This window comes from Prenolepis imparis, unplaced genomic scaffold (assembly GCF_030444845.1).
Source record: "Prenolepis imparis isolate NDT839.2.m4 unplaced genomic scaffold, iyPreImpa1.0 SCAF_4, whole genome shotgun sequence".
Classification (NCBI taxonomy): domain Eukaryota; kingdom Metazoa; phylum Arthropoda; class Insecta; order Hymenoptera; family Formicidae; genus Prenolepis; species Prenolepis imparis.
In genome coordinates, this window is record NW_028141162.1 from 18,951,091 (window position 1) to 18,967,823 (window position 16,733).

The following is a 16,733-nucleotide window of genomic DNA, read 5'->3' on the forward strand; positions in this document are numbered from 1 at the left end:
CCCAATAATTGCGTGGTCCTTGCGGGGATGACGTCATGCGGGGAAGGGGGAACGTGACGCTAGAGACCGAGAGGCTAGGGACTGAGTGAGAGGCTAGGGACCGAGAGGCTAGGGACTGAGTGAGAGGCTAGGGACCGAGAGGCTAGGGATCGCGAGGCTAGGGACCGAGAGGCTAGGGACTGCGAGGCTAGGGACTACGAGGCTAGGGATCGCGAGAGATAGCGCTTAGGAGAGAAAGAGAGAGCGCGAGGTGAACGCGAGCGAGATATTGCAAGAGAGGCGTATATGCATGAGAGAGATGTTGCGAGAGATGATGAAGCGAAGGAGAGCGCGAGGTGTTCGCGAGAGAGAATTTTTAATAATATTTTAATAATATTAATTCTTTTATAATAATATTCTTAATATAGATGGAAAGAGAGGAATTATTCTAAAGTAAAAATATGTGTTTTTATATTTAAAATAATTTTTTTTTATTCATAAAATAGGTATGTGTAATATTTATAATTTTGTGTGTGTGTGTGTATGTGAATTTAAAATTTAAAATATAAGAATATATAAGAATATAATAATATGAATATAATATAAAAATATTTAAAAAATATAATATAATAATAATATAATATGAATATATAAGAAAAAATACAAATAAGATAAATAGATAAACAATATAAATTTAAAATACAAAATATAAAAATTTTAAATGCGTCGGCGGCAAGCGGAGGAGCAGCGGCTGGGCAGTGGTGGCGGCAACGGTGGTGGGGCGGCCGGGTGGCAAGCGGAGGTGCGACTAGGTGGCAGTAGGGTGGCCAAGTGGATGCGAGGGGTCCCTTCTGTGACAGAAAACATTTTTTATTAATTATTTTAATAATTTTTAAATTAAAAGAAATACTTACAACACACTCTCAATCTTCGTCCCTCACATCCGGTTCATCGATTTCTAAGTCCGAGTTCAGAATATTATGTTCTGGCGACTCCTCCGATTCGGATGATGATGGTGTATTACATTCTATTGATCTCGTAGATTTATATCTATAACACCCTTCACCATAACTTTTATAAATTGAATACATTAAATCAAGACCGGCGTGCAATCGATTCTCAAAACATGTCGCTCGACTATGTCCAGGCCAATCTGAAAGCTTGCAATTATTTCCACCACACATGTATGTATCTCGACATTTACAACCTCGTAGAAAATTTCGCACATTATCCGCACATTTTTGTATACCTAGTTCTCGATCTCTTAAAAATTGCACCACCGAAGACATTGGAATGTTCTTCGATTTTTCACAAGGAATAAAAACTGGCTCCGCATTCACATCGTCATTGTCTCTGAGATGTGGATACCATTGCCCAAGGTTGTTTATTGGTAGCATTGCATCGCAGTCCCACATGTTCATTGTCTATTAGAATTTTCACTTTAAGTGTCCCAGCACAATCTCCCAAAGTTTATTGTGTGCAAATAGGGCACATATCGCATGGAATTATTATATACAATGGATTTTTACAATTGCAGCACTATCGACTCTCCACTGCGTCGTGTAATTGAATCACATGCTTCCGAACAGCATACATGTGCCCGAAGTCTTGAATAGAGATCATACATGTAGTACATAGAGCTAGATCAGTACCCGTCGAATAATAAAAGTATATGGTACAAACTTTTGTACGTCCGTTTAGCGCAAGGATTTGTGAATTGTCCACTACCTTGTCGTCAATATCCGTAAGGTCCTCACTGCGATCACTAATATAATTACTGTCATCCGACAGCGCGTGATCTTCGTCAGACGACTCGTCTAATATCGCTTCGAAATTATTATTTTCCATTTTCGATGACACTCACATCTTCATCACTATCTTCGATGATAATTACTTCTTCTATGTTCATTATTTTTTCTTCTCACTTGCAATTCACACAGGACACTTAGCTCGGAGACGGTTCGAGACTTTTTGACGTGGAGACAGACCCTCTCCATAAGTTTCAGCCCCATCTCCTCAAAAATTATCGCAATTCTTCCTAGAAAAAATTCGAGCGGCCGGACATCGGCGCTCATTTTTGTTAATAAAAATTCAAGCGGCCGGACATCGGCGCTACCTAAACAATGAGAAAGAATTCCGCTTAGGGGGAGGGGAAAGGTACCGCAAAGGCTGCCAAATATCGGCGCGTAATGCAACACGGTCTTCTACCGCGAAAAAAAACACGTGTCCCGACGTGTTCATTGCGATAAGCGCGACCCCCCAAGATCCCCTCAGATTGAGGAGGAAAGGTACCGCGTGAGTGGCCGAATGTCGGCAAAATTATCGCAAAATAATTCTTCCTAAACAATGAGGAAGAAACGTCACATATGGGAAGGGGAGGGGGAGGGCGGAAGTACCGCCAAAGCGCGTCGCCTTATGGGGGAGGGGAGGGGAAGTACCGCGAGGGCGGCCGAATATCGGCGCTCACTTTGCGGTGTTTTGTTTATAATAAAACATGGTAGATAATTCAAAGTAATACAATACGCTGTTTTGTTTATGAAAAACAATACGCGATAAGCGTCTCCCGCACAGCGATAAGCGCCCCCGCCCCGCGTGACGTCATCCCCCTCGCTTACAAGATCCCCCTCCCGCCCCGCGTGACGTCATACCCCTCGCCATGGAGAACCCCCGCCCGCGCCCCCCTCGGAGCCCCATGGGTTAGAACTCTCCTTGTATTCCTACTATACCATCAGAATACCAGCCTACAAACTTTTTGATTCAATATACGTAATATAATTGTGCGCCGTATGAGATTCGCGGCTTAAAAGTTTTAATTTTCAATATGTTAAGACGCGCCAAGAATTATTCTTTCATATATTTCAACAGTACACTGTCTACACATTATGATGGTACCATCAGAATACCAGCCTACAAACTTTGTGATTCAATATACGTAATATAATTGTGCGCTGTATGAGATTCGCGGCTTAAAAGTTTTAATTTTCAATATGTTAAGACGCGCCAAAAATTATTCTTTCATATATTTTAACAGTACATTGTCTACACATTATGATGGTACCATCAGAATACCAGCCTACAAACTTTTTGATTCAATATACGTAATATAATTATGCGCCGTATGAGATTCGCGGCTTAAAAGTTTTAATTTTCAATATGTTAAGACGCGCCAAAAATTATTCTTTCATATATTTCAACAGTACATTGTATACACATTATGATGGTACCATCAGAATACCAGCCTACAAACTTTTTGATTCAATATACGTAATATAATTGTGCGCCGTATGAGATTCGCGGCTTAAAAGTTTTAATTTTCAATATGTTAAGACGCGCCAAAAATTATTCTTTCATATATTTTAACAGTACATTGTCTACACATTATGATGACCATCAGAATACCAGCCTACAAACTTTTTGATACAATATACGTAATATAATTGTGCGCCGTATGAGATTCGCGGCTTAAAAGTTTTAATTTTCAATATGTTAAGACGCGCCAAAAATGATTCTTTCATATATTTTAACAGTACATTGTCTACACATTATGATGGTACCATCAGAATACCAGCCTACAAACTTTTTGATACAATATACGTAATATAATTGTGCGCCGCAACTTACTTTGTATACAAATTAGATTAAGTATAAGTACAATCTGTTTAATTGCTAACGAGCATGATACATTATATTATTTTATTACGCGGTGTTAAACTTGAATAAGCGATATTCATAATTGCAAGAAATATTGATGGACGATCATTGGAATATTACTTAATACATGCAATCGTGATTAATCTTTAATTAGTCTTTCGAAATTTATTAAAATTAATATGTATGTATGTCAAGTTTCTGTACACACACGTATAAATGACACACTTGAAATTACAATCGCAGTGATTACGAAATCGAAATATTGAACAGTATATAATATAAATTTAAATACACAGTAATAATTTAGACGATGGTTCAAGTAAGTAAAAGTTACAGCCTATAATGATTTTTGAATTTTGCGCGCGGCGTGCTGAGTGTCGACTTACGTAGTTACTACGTCACGTCCTTCGTCCCTCGCGTCCTCGCGCTTGTCACGGTATCGCGCTCAATCGGCTCCGCATTTTTCACGCGTTTTTCCCGTTAAGAATGAATTCCGCGTACAAACGAATGTCGAGAGTATTGAATCGTGCCACGGGCAATTAGCAGGAAGTATGAATTATCTCGTGCGATCGCGGTTAATCAATCTACGACAGTCTGCAACCGCCGGGCTATGCCGCTTTTTCTCCGAATCGTTCGATCTCATTGAACATTCTGTTTATAAAGAGGTATGTATCATTTGGCGTCATTTATTTGTACGAATTGCATCGCGTTCAAGCTTTTGTGCTTTGGGAAAACTATATTTTGGATGTGAGATATTTAATTAATACATAATTTATCGTTTTCAGATGATTGTGTCGCGCGCGAACCGCGCGAAGTTTGTTGCATTACGTCACGACATACTACGTCACAGCGTACTACTTCACTACATATCACGAATATCGAAAGTGGCGGATGGTTATATATCCGTTATTTATCCGTTGTTATTTATGCAATCCGGTGCGTAGTGCATGCAATCGGTGTCGAAAATGCCGTACAAAGTAACGGGCGATCGTTCTATCGTATTATTTAATGCGGGAAATCGAAATCAGTAATGCCTGATCGATGAAAATGCATCTCGGCGAACGATTTCCGAAGCGACGCAACAATCAACGAAAATATGACAGCGTTTCAACGACCGGTGAGCAAATTGACTTTATTTACCTGATTATATCATCGTCATTTACCTGAAATATATAGCTAGCATATGAAAATCGCTCATATAATAATAATATATTATTTATAGGAACGACTTTCCGAAGCGACACCCAACAATCAACGAGAATATAACCGCGTTTCAACGACCGGTGAGTAAATTGATTTTATTTAACTAATTATACCTATCATCGAATTTATATCATCGCCATTTACTTGAAATACGAGGGTTGTCTGAAAAGTTTCCGACCTAACAAAGATACAAGACATTTTTTCTTCAAATTAATTTTTATTTTTCTACATAGTCTCCTTGTAAGTCTATACACTTCTCCCATCTCTTCAACCCATCCAAATAGTACTCGGCGTCTTTCTTTGCAAAATAGTTGTTTACGAAGGTGATGGCCTCCTCATTCGACGAAAATCTCTGTCCTCCGAGCGCAACTTTTAGCTTAGGGAACAAAAAAAGTCGCTTGGGGCTAGATCTGGTGAGTAAGGAGGGTGGTCAAGCAGTTCAAACCGTAATTCGTGGATTTTTGCCATGGCAACCACTGAGGTGTGAGACGGCGCATTGTCTTGGTGAAACAAAATTTTTTTTTTCTGCAAATGGCCGTTTTTCCGCAATTTCTGCCTTCAGCTTGTCAAGTACTGATGCATAGTATGCTCCTGTAATGGTTTTTCCTTTTTGAAGATAATCGATTAAGATAACTCCATGACTATCCCAGAAAACAGTTGCCATCACTTTCCCAGCCGAAGGAACAACCTTTGCTTTTTTTGGAGCCGATTCCCCCTTCGCAGTCCACTGTTTTGACTGTGTTTTTGTTTCTGGAGTATAATGGTGTATCCAAGTTTCATCTACAGTAATTAATCGGCGCCAAAACTCTGATTTATTGCGCCTAAACTGCGCCAACAGAGCGTTGGAAATGTTCATTCGAACACGTTTTTGGTCCAAAGTGAGCAAACGCGGCACCCAACGCGCGGACAGCTTTCTCATGCCTAAATCTTGATTCAATATGTGACAAACACGTTCTTTGGACATGTTCATAGCCTCTGCTATCTCTCTAACTTTAATTCGACGGTTGTCTAGCACCATTTGGTGAACTTGAGCGATATTATCGTCAGTGATTGCAGTTTTTGGACGTCCCGAACGTTCATCGTCACCCAAGCTGGTACGGCCACGTTTAAATTCAGCAGCCCAAAATTTCACGGTGGTAAATGATGGTGCAGAGTCCCCGTACACAGCGTCCAACTCGTCTTTGATTTGCGTAGGCGTATTGCCTTTCAAAAACAAATATTTAATGACAGCTCGATACTCGATTTTTTCCATTTTCACAAAAACACTCACATCGACTCACTCAAATGATTGTCAAACAATAACTGCGCGTCCAAAATGGCTGAAATTTTGGTGAGTACCTTTCAAAACATGCGCAAACACATTCCCCAACTTTTGTTTACGAGTGCTGCCATCTTCATGTTGAGGTCGGAAACTTTTCAGACAACCCTCGTATATATTAGCCAGCATATGAAAACCGCTAATATAATAATAATATAATATTGTTTAGGATATAAATTGATTTTTGAGATTAGCTCAGAAATAAATTTGCATTATATATACATATATTTAATTTTAATTCATACTTTTATGATAAATTTATATTACAAATGTTTTATAATTTATAATGTTTATTCGATCAATTTCAATGTCAATATGGAACTGTTATTGATAGCTTGATCGCACACAGTTAGTTAACAAAAAGTTGATTTTAGAAACAAGATATAAATAAAAAATAAAATTTAAACATGATATTCTTAATTGAAAATTTAACTTGCATACAAAACTGAACTAGTTCGCATTATATTATACTTGCGCATTAATTTTTTAATTATGCAAACAGAAAAAGCATTTAAGCAATTAAACAACTATAGAAATAACTCAATATGTGCAATCTCGAAATCCATCTATTAAACACAAACATTTTGTCTCTTTGTGACAAAACTCCTGCAGGTGTTCTTCTTGATATATATATTCCGAAAAGAATACCAAATAGAAGCGAAAGAATTTATAATGCAGTAGACTTACATCGCCGTATCAAGAGACACGGTAGTGTCTCGCGCTAAGTAAGAGCGAAGCTCCATCCCAGCAGCGAGCCACCGGCCGTGTATCTTTACGCGAGTCGGATAGTTGAGAGTATCATAGATTTCGGATACTCAATAACGGCTGAAGCTATCGAGTTCTTATTACGCTTAATCGATAAATTGAGGTCGAATTATATAATGAAAGTTTCTTTATTTTTGCTCTACGTGCTTTTTTATAATAGATATCATTATGCAAAGTCTCAAAGTGAAAATTTTCCTTTAAGAAATGTCCACGTCACCGTCGTCATCGTCATTCACGCAAGTATCCAATCGCGTCAAATTCTGTACAGTTGGAGCGTTTGACACAAGACTGCGCTGGAGGCGTTTCTATTCATGATTATACTACAGTTAGGCTGCGTTCGGAAACGCTCAGACAACTACTCTCTCAGTGATATAGAAAGAGAGGGAATGCACTCGGGTGACGTTTCCGAACGCAGCCTTACTGTTATGATGCGTGAGATGTGTATGATGTGATGACATATAATAATAAATAATAAAGTTAAGGATCCGTTGTCTCCGGTGGATTAAATATACTTTAGATATTAAAAAGGTAAGTTAACATATTTAAATTGATTTTCATACGTTGAAACTCAACTTTTTTAAAACTATAATTAGGTTAGATTATTAATAAATCAATTATAAAAGTTAAATAAATATAAACAATTTTAATATTATATAGATATATTGTATATAGATATATTATTTATATATATGTATATATATATATACATATATATATATATATATATATAAATATTCGTATTTTAGGTGGATTTGCATAGATGCATAGATGTCGATAAAGTGGAAGGGGGCATTAATAGGGTGGCAAAGGGATCGCGGAGTAACATCTTTGAGTAACATCCCAGAGTGAAGTATATCACAAAGTATTATCAAGAATAAAAAAGCGAAATGGTGGTAAGCATGGTGCTTCTGTACTGGGTGTTCTAGTAGAAGGCCCATTTATTAGCCTAAATAAGAAAGGTGCCCATGCGGAGCAGTATATTAAAAAATTTGATCAGGTAACAGAGATATATAATTAAATCTGTTTTCATTTATATTCAGAATATATCTTTGTAAAATCATATTCAACATGTTACTTAATTCATATAATTTTTAATAACTATATTGTATTTCAGGGATTTAAATCAGTTTTCGATACGATGATCTGAATAATGTATGTATGTTACATACTAGGACATTCTATAGCGAATTTAAGCGAGGGAGAAGAGGCAGTTAAACATGGAGCATCATTTATTACTCATTTATTCAATGCTATGTTACCTGTAAGCTATAAAATATATAGTTCTATATAATCAATTTTTATATTTTAAAATAATCTTATATATAATTCGTACTTGTAACAAACGCGATATCAGCGTTAAATTTAGATTAGAGGAGGGAATCCATCAACTGGGACAGTTTAAAATAGAGATACGTAAAGGATGTGTATATATCGCTGGAATGGACACTGTATGATAGTATAGTCGAGATGTCCAAGTGTGTGAGACACTTTAAAGATGCTACAGGTAAAGTAATGTCTTTATAAATAATTAAATAATAATAAAACAAATATATTAATTATGTACATATGATTGCTTTGTGTAGGTTGCACGATAGTCGAAGCCTTTTGGAAGCGGCGACTTTGCATTCCGCGAGATGCCTCGGTATCGATTTCTATAAAGGTATTCTCAATTTTGGAGCCGATGCTGATATAATATTACTAGACGAGAAGCTGGAGCTCTTATTGACATGAATTTCGGAAGAATGCGTTTATGAGAAGATTCCTGGTGTGCAGTTTAAGTGTGCGAATTGCGGTTAGTGCGCGGACGCGAGTGCGAGAGAGACAGTACGAGAGAGACAGAACGAGAGAGACAGAATCGAACGACACAAAAGAATATTTGAAACGGCACTATATTTACAGTTAATGTACAGAGATTGATACACGGCGATTGCGAGAAGTGCAATCGCTGCGCGAAGCTTATTTATCAGCCGGAAGTGCGATATAACAAAAGAAACTTATTTGCGAACTGCGATCTATCGGTACGAACGACGTCAAGACGAGTGAGAGCGATCGACGCTAAACGGGCAGCTTTATCCTTTTCGACCTTCGAGAAAGTACCAAAAATGAGATCATCAATTTTTGGTCTCGTGACGGAGCGATAAAGGACTCTCTCGCAAGCCGGAGGACAAAGCTGTTTGTTTTCCGCGCGTTTGTTTTCTCGCGATGATTCGAGCGGCCGGTGTTTCGAACGAGCGATGTTTGACGACGCGCTAGAGCGAGAGCGCGCGAGCTTGCGCCGACGCACCGGCCGGCAGCTCGGATTTATTAGCCGTCGCGTTATAGATGATCGCCAGAATTGCATCTTTCTTGAAATAGCACATTATGCTCGCCTACCCACACACACACACACACACACACACACACATATTTGCGACATCCCGCCCGCCTCGTCGAAATGCGAGCGACGACCAACCTCGCGATTCCTTTCTCATAGATGCATTCTTCGCGGCGATATGTCTCGAATCGATCGTAGCGATGTTGCGATCGAAATCAAGGGGCGTGCAGTCGCGCGTTTGACAGGTGAGGTTATGTGCCCCATGTGCACCGTTGCGACGTGATACGAGAAAAGGGCGAGTGTTCGAGCTGACAAGTTCGGGACCGGACAACGCGACAATTATGCAAGTGAGTGAACGTACGACTTACAATGTTACTGAGCGGAAACGAATACGTGTGTAATTGAGTGTGCATCTATTTTCAGGCGCGATTGTACGCGTGGCGCGGAGGAGATCGAAGCGCGATGATTTACTCGGACGATTCCGGATCCGCGGCGTCTGTCGTCGGCAGTGGCACAATCTTGACCACTGGGCGGGTCAGCTCGCCGACGGCGGTCCGGACATCCACCACGCGCACGTGGCCGTCCTGTCCCGGGTGCAGGCGAGTGACTCGAGCGAGCGGCCAGCGGCACGGCGGGGTGTTCTCGCCCTTGATGAGGCAGAGCTGGCCTTCCCTCAGGTTCCCTCGCGTGGCCCACCACTTGGGCCTTGGCGTAAGTCCCTGGAGGTATTCGCTGGTCCAACGTTGCCACAGGTGGTCGCGCATCTGCTGAAGGAGGCGCCAACGACTCAACCGACCTGGCCGCGCGTCCAGGAGCGAGGGCTCTGGGACCGCGTTGAGCGGACCGCCAACCAGGAAGTGTCCAGGCGTCAGGGAGTCGAGATCCTCCGGGTCATCGGACAAGGCCTGAAGTGGTCTTGAATTGAGGCATGCTTCGACCTCGGCGAGGAGTGTTGTGAGCTCCTCGAACGTGAGCTTTGTCTCTCCGATGGTCCGTCGCAAATGGTGTTTCACCGCTTTGACCGCCGCCTCCCAGAGCCCTCCGAAGTGGGGGGCAGCCGGCGGATTGAAACTCCACTTGATGCCGTCGTCTGCCAGGTGTCCGGCGATCGACCTCATCTCTCGGCCAGCGGCCTTGAAGAGCTCCCTGAGTTGGTTGTCGGCGCCGACGAAATTCGTCCCACGGTCACTGTAAATGGTCTCGCACAGCCCTCGGCGCGACACGAAGCGACGGAAGGCAGCTAGGAAGGCGTCGGCCGAGTAATCGCTTGCGACCTCCAGGTGGACAGCGCGGGAGCTGAAACATATGAAGACGACCAGAAACCCCTTATATGACTTCTGGCCGCGACCCTTCGAAGTCCGAAGCCAAACGGGGCCCGCGAGGTCCACCCCGGTGTGCATGAATGGCCTGCTTGGAGTGACACGTGCCCGTGGTAGAGCACCCATCATCGGCTGTGGAGTTGCCGCCCGCCATCGCACGCAAGTAAAGCAGCGATGGATATGTCGGCGAACCAGCTGACGTCCCCGCGGGATCCAGAACTGCTGCCGGATGCTAGCCAAGGTGGCCTGGACTCCCCCGTGCAGCGTGCGTCGGTGACAGGCGTCTATCACCAGGTGAGTTAACCGGGACTCCGGTGGTAGTATTGTAGGGTGGCGTTGATCGTTGTCTAAAACGGAATGTTTCAGCCTTCCTTGTACCCGCAGGATCCCTTCGTGGTCGAGCGTCGGAGCCAGCTTGCGGAGTGGACTTCGTCGAGGCATGGCTCTCCCGGCGCGGGCATCATCCAATTCCGGATGAAAGTGCACTAACTGCACCACCCGGATCCAGCGGCGCATTGCCGCTTCCAGCTCTCGTGGCTCCAAGAGTGCCGGACGCGCCGTGCCCATTTTGATCTCTGCAGATTGGTGGTATCGGCTCCGCCAGCGCCACATCCAGGCGGAGACGCGGAGTAGATGACGGAGACTCGAGAAACGGCAGAGTTCTTCGGGTTCCCGAACGTCGGCAACCACGAGACATCGCAGCGGTCGCTGCTCCGGGATGTCATCGGCGGCTTCCATACTGGCGTCCTTTGGCCAGGCTTCCGGGCTTTCGCAGAGATAGTTCGGCCCCCTCCACCAGAGAGGATGTGAGAGAAGCTCCCTCGGTGATACTCCTCGGGATGCGCAGTCGGCTGGATTTTCTCGGCCAGGTACGTGTCGCCATTTTGCTTCTGGATTTTCTCGCTGTATTTCGCTCACACGATTTGCTACATATGTGGTCCATTTTGTAGGGTGTCCACGTACCCAGCCGAGCGTAACTGTGGAGTCCGTCCAGAGGTTCACCGCCGACACTTTCAGGCCCAGCGTAACCCGTATGTGCTCGGCTAGTTTGGCTAGCAAGGTCGCAGCGCACAACTCCAGGCGAGGGAGCGATATTCTCTTCAACGGGGCGACCTTTGACCTGGCAGCAACCAGGGAGATGCTAGGTGTATCGTCGACAGTGGATCGCAGGTATACCACGGCGGCGTAGGCGCGCTCGGAGGCATCCGAGAAGCCGTGGAGCTCCCAGGCACTCGCGGAGACGTCGCTGCTAAACCAACGCGGTAGTCGAACTCCTTCTAGCAGCGGCAGCTCTTCCTCCAGCATGGTCCACGACGAAGCTTCTTCTTTGGCCAACGGTGCGTCCCAATCGAGCTGCTGCAACCATGCAGTTTGGACGAGCAGCTTCGCTCGCACGATGAGTGGCGCCATCCAGCCTAGCGGATCGAACAGTCTAGCGGTTTGAGATAACACCGATCTCTTTGTAGGCGTGGTGTGGGGTGTTCTCCGCACTATTAACGCGAAGTCGTCACTGTCCGGATTCCATCGGAGGCCCAGCACGGAGTGGTCGTCCGTCGGCAGGCTGGCGTCGGCTGAAGACGTCAAGCGGTGTTCGAGCGGGACTTCCTCCAGGAGGGCCCGATGATTTGCGGCCCACTTTCGCAGAGGGAAACCGCCCGCCCTGCAGAGAGCTGACACCTGCATCAGACGCTGACGTCCCTCCTCCAAATCACCCGCTCCGGTGAGTATGTCGTCGACATAAATGTCTCCTCTCAACACGTCGGCGCCCAACGGGAAGCGGCTCTCCTCGTCCGCGGCTAGCTGGCGCAGCACGCGGATGGCGAGGTACGGTGCGCTTGCCAAGCCGTAGGTGACGGTGTTGAGCTGATAGTCTGACGGCTTGTCTTTCTCTCCCCACAGAACCCGCTGCAGGTCTCGGTCGTCCTGGTGCACCAGGATCTGCCTGTACATTTTTTCCACGTCTGCCACGAAGACGTAGCGGTGACGTCGCCAACGGATCAGAACGTCCGCGAGCGCCGGCAGCAAATTCGGTCCGGTGTGAAGAAAGGCGTTGATTGAAGCGCCGGCCGCGTTGCGTGAAGAGCCGTTGAAGACCACGCGGATCTTGGCTTCGGGCCCGGAGCCCCGCAGCACTCCGTGATGCGGCAGGTAGCAAAGCGGAGTCTTCGACGCAGGCGACGGTCCGACGGCTTGCGACATGTGACCGAGTGACAGGTATTCGGCCATGAAGAGGTGGTACCGCTCACTGAAGTCGCTGTCGCGGACGAATTTTCGCGACATGACGTCCAGCATGCGGGAAGCGGCGCGACGTGTGAACGAAAGGTCAGGCAGATCCGAGCGCACGGGCAATCGCACTTGATAGCGACCGTCGCTAAGTCTCTCGTGCGTGTGCGCGAAGTGCTCCTCGCACGCGAGTTCGTCGGCGGTCAACGGCAGCGCGACCCGAGGAAGCTCTTCTGCTTCCCAGAAGCGTCGCACCAGCCTGGTGAGCTCTTCCACAGCGGAGCACTGCAAAGACGACACTTGAGTTGCAACGTGACCGACGCCTGCGGCTCCCAGCAGCACCCAACCTAGCTGAGTCCGCTGCGCGATTGGTTCAGAGGGTTCTCCACGTCGGAGGTCGGGCATCACGATGCTGGCGTAGGCGTCCGCTCCCAACAGCAGTTCCACGGGATCCTGGCGGTGGAACTCGGGATCAGCGAGCTCGAGCCCGTGAATATGAGACCACGACCGAGTCACGCCGTCTGACGCGCCGCTGTAGATCGTCAGCCGCGGCAACACCAAGGATGACACGGTGAGCGAGAAGTGTCCAGTTAACGAAGACACGGTGACCGCGACTCGACCTCGTGAAGAGCCCGTCTGAACACCTCCGACCCCGAAGATGGCCACTGACGACGGGGTTCGCGAGAGGCGTAGTCTCTGCGCGAGAGACTCGGCTATTAGTGAGGTTTCGGATCCCGGGTCCACGAGCACGCGGACGATGTGACGGACTCCGACGCGATCCGTTACCCGCACACGAGCTGTCGCGAGTAAAACCGGTCCGCACTCCGCAGGTGGCTGCTTGGCGACGTGCACTGTAGCAGACGCGGATGGCCCGGCGGTGGGCACAGCGGTGAAGGCATCGTGCAAAGATGTGTGGTGGCGAGCTGAGCACTTGACACATACCTTGGCGGAGTTGCACTCTCCAAGTAAGTGGCGGCCCAGGCAGTTCCAACATCGTTGGTGAGTAGTGACGGCCTCGCGTTTCTCCTGTGCCGTCTTCCTCTTGTACAGGTCACAATAAGCCAAAAAGTGTTCCCTTTTGCACAGGGGGCAGCTGCGGTTCGAGTCCGGCCCTTTACCTCCTACTAGACTGGAGCGAGCAGGTTTCCCGGATTTCTCCATTGACTTGCCGGACGACTCGGCGCTGATCGTCTGCAGCACCTCCTGCGTCATCAGTTGCTCCTGCAGGAACGTGCGAAGCTCCTCATAGGTCGGTGGCTCAGATGATTTTCCAAGAGAGCTCTCCCACTCGCGCCGAGTCTTCGGATCGAGAAGCTCGACCACTAGGTGAACGAAAAGATCCGAGGAGGCTCCGATCGGACGCCCGATGCCCTCCAGAGCGCCGACGGTGGAGAGCACACCGTGAAAAATGCGACGAAGACCTGACGCGGAAGCAGTCTTCATTCGCGGCAGTGATGTGAAGGCCGACAGGTAGGATCTCACCAAGAGTCTCTTGTTCTCATAATGATCGTTTAGCGTGGCCCAGGCGCGCTCAAAGTTGTCTTCTGTTGTCGGCAGGTTCCGGATCAACTGCTCGGCGTCGCCCTTCACGCTTGTCTTCAAATAGTGTATCTTCTCTACTTTGGACAAGGACGGCTCCTCGACGACGATCGACCGGAACAGGTCGCGAAAGGCTGGCCACTCCTCGAACCGGCCGGAGAATTGAGGCAGCTGGATCCGAGGCAGAGTCTTGCGCGACAATGTAGACTCGATTCGCGCGGGCTCCGACATCGTTGCGGCGGAGAGCGACCTTTCGAGGTCCAACAGCGCGGCGCGTTGCCGTATGTACGCGTCTTCGACGAGACCCGCCAAGTCTGAGGTGATGTAATCGTCGCCCTTTAGCTCATCGCTGTATTCGGAGTACAAGTGTTCATGCTGCTCCTCAAATTTCGTCCATTTTGTTTCTAGGACCTTCCTCGCAGATTCCGCCAAGGAGGCGGTCAGCTTGGCGGAACCCATCTTCTTCAAGTTCTCATAGATGCGGGCGATGCGCCTGTGGAGCTCGCGCTGAGAGTTGATTAAACCCTCCATTCTGTTTCAGAATGCACGAACACTTCACCACTGCGTCACTGGTTCACCGAAGTCGCGACAACTGCGGGTGCCGGGTACCACTAGGACGCGAGGATCCGGCTCGAAGGACCAGAAAATGTGCAGTTTAAGTGTGCGAATTGCGGTGTAGTGCGCGGACGCGAGTGCGAGAGAGACAGTACGAGAGAGACAGAACGAGAGAGACAGAATCGAACGACACAAAAGAATATTTGAAACGGCACTATATTTACTGTTAATGTACAGAGATTGATACACGGCGATTGCGAGAAGTGCAATCGCTGCGCGAAGCTTAATTATCAGCCGGAAGTGCGATATAACAAAAGAAACTTGTTTGCGAACTGCGATCTATCGGTACGAACGACGTCAAGACGAGTGAGAGCGATCGGCGCTAAACGGGCAGCTTTATCCTTTTCGACCTTCGAGAAAGTACCAAAAATGAGATCATCAATTTTTGGTCTCGTGACGGAGCGATAAAGGACTCTCTCGCAAGCCGGAGGACAAAGCTGTTTGTTTTCCGCGCGTTTGTTTTCTCGCGATGATTCGAGCGGCCGGTGTTTCGAACGAGCGATGTTTGACGACGCGCTAGAGCGAGAGCGCGCGAGCTTGCGCCGACGCACCGGCCGGCAGCTCGGATTTATTAGCCGTCGCGTTATAGATGATCGCCAGAATTGCATCTTTCTTGAAATAGCACATTATGCTCGCCTACCACACACACACACACACACACACACACACACACACACACACACACACACACACACACACACACACACACACACACATATTTGCGACACCTGGTAATGCAAAACAATTGGAAGCATAAATGTAAGTAGACATTCCGGTACATATCAGAATTCAGTTAGAGCAAAAGAACGTAGTAATAATAATAAAAAACATAGAAAGAATAATATTGATATTGACTAATATAATCTTTAATTGTAGACACGAGAAGTTACTGTGCGAGAAACGGCGTGAAAATTTGGCAGATGCTGAAAATCATTTGGATTCTGGAACTGAAATTGGGAAATCTCAAGGTGGAAAACTGGCAAAGCAAGAAGCTGTTAGTATAATATATGAATTTGTTCAAAATTATAATTAAATGTGTTCTAATTACATCACATTGCATAATGTAATGACATACTTAATACACAATTGACCAAAGATTATTACATTCATATAAATTAGAATTCTGCAAAACTTGAAATTGTCTCGAAAATGTATTCAGTACAAACGCGTTTATATATATTACAATATATATATATATATATATATATATTATATAGTTATATATATACATATAGTTTAGTTTATATAGCGATTTATCATAGTAATAAAGATATTGCAGTGCAGTGATATTATATGTGCAGTGATAATAAGAATGTATTGTGATAATATATATATATATATTATCACAATACATTCTTATTATCATTATATATATATATATATATATATATATATATACACATTATCACGTACATTCTTATTATATTGCACTTATTAAAAAAAGATATCACTGCAGTACTTTTATTATACTGCAATATCTTTATTACTACGATAAATCGCTATATAAACTAAACTATATGATATTCTATATATAACTATATAATCTATATTTATATATAAACGTGTTTGTTTGTACTTCATTCATTTTCGAGAGAAACAAAATAAGGAAAACTCATAATTCTAATTTATTGTGCATTAAGTATGTCATTACATTATGCAATGTAATGTAATTAGAACAAATTTAATTAATGTATTTTAAACAATTAACATAAAATCAGTAATTTTAATAATTAAAATGTAAAACAATGCATTATACTATATGTGAGAAACGTGTATCATAAGAAATAACACATTTATTATTTTACAT

The 16,733-nt window shown here is 45.0% G+C and overlaps 1 protein-coding gene and 1 pseudogene across 2 annotated transcripts; one reads left to right on the forward strand and one right to left on the reverse strand.

Annotated features, from left to right (window-relative positions):
* The first annotated feature begins 3,940 nt into the window (after nucleotides 1–3,940).
* Nucleotides 3,941–11,936, forward strand: LOC145935234 (N-acetylglucosamine-6-phosphate deacetylase-like; annotated as a pseudogene). Its single transcript, XR_014425178.1, has 8 exons — nucleotides 3,941–3,949; nucleotides 4,116–4,295; nucleotides 4,853–4,913; nucleotides 7,750–7,913; nucleotides 8,031–8,420; nucleotides 8,500–10,843; nucleotides 10,916–11,418; nucleotides 11,500–11,936. The product of XR_014425178.1 is annotated as an N-acetylglucosamine-6-phosphate deacetylase-like (transcript).
* On the reverse strand, nucleotides 9,698–14,842 carry LOC145935235 (uncharacterized). Its single transcript, XM_083036382.1, has one exon. It carries the CDS (start codon nucleotides 14,840–14,842, stop codon nucleotides 9,698–9,700), a length of 5,145 nt encoding a protein of 1,714 aa, XP_082892508.1.
* Nucleotides 14,843–16,733: the final 1,891 nt, after the last annotated feature.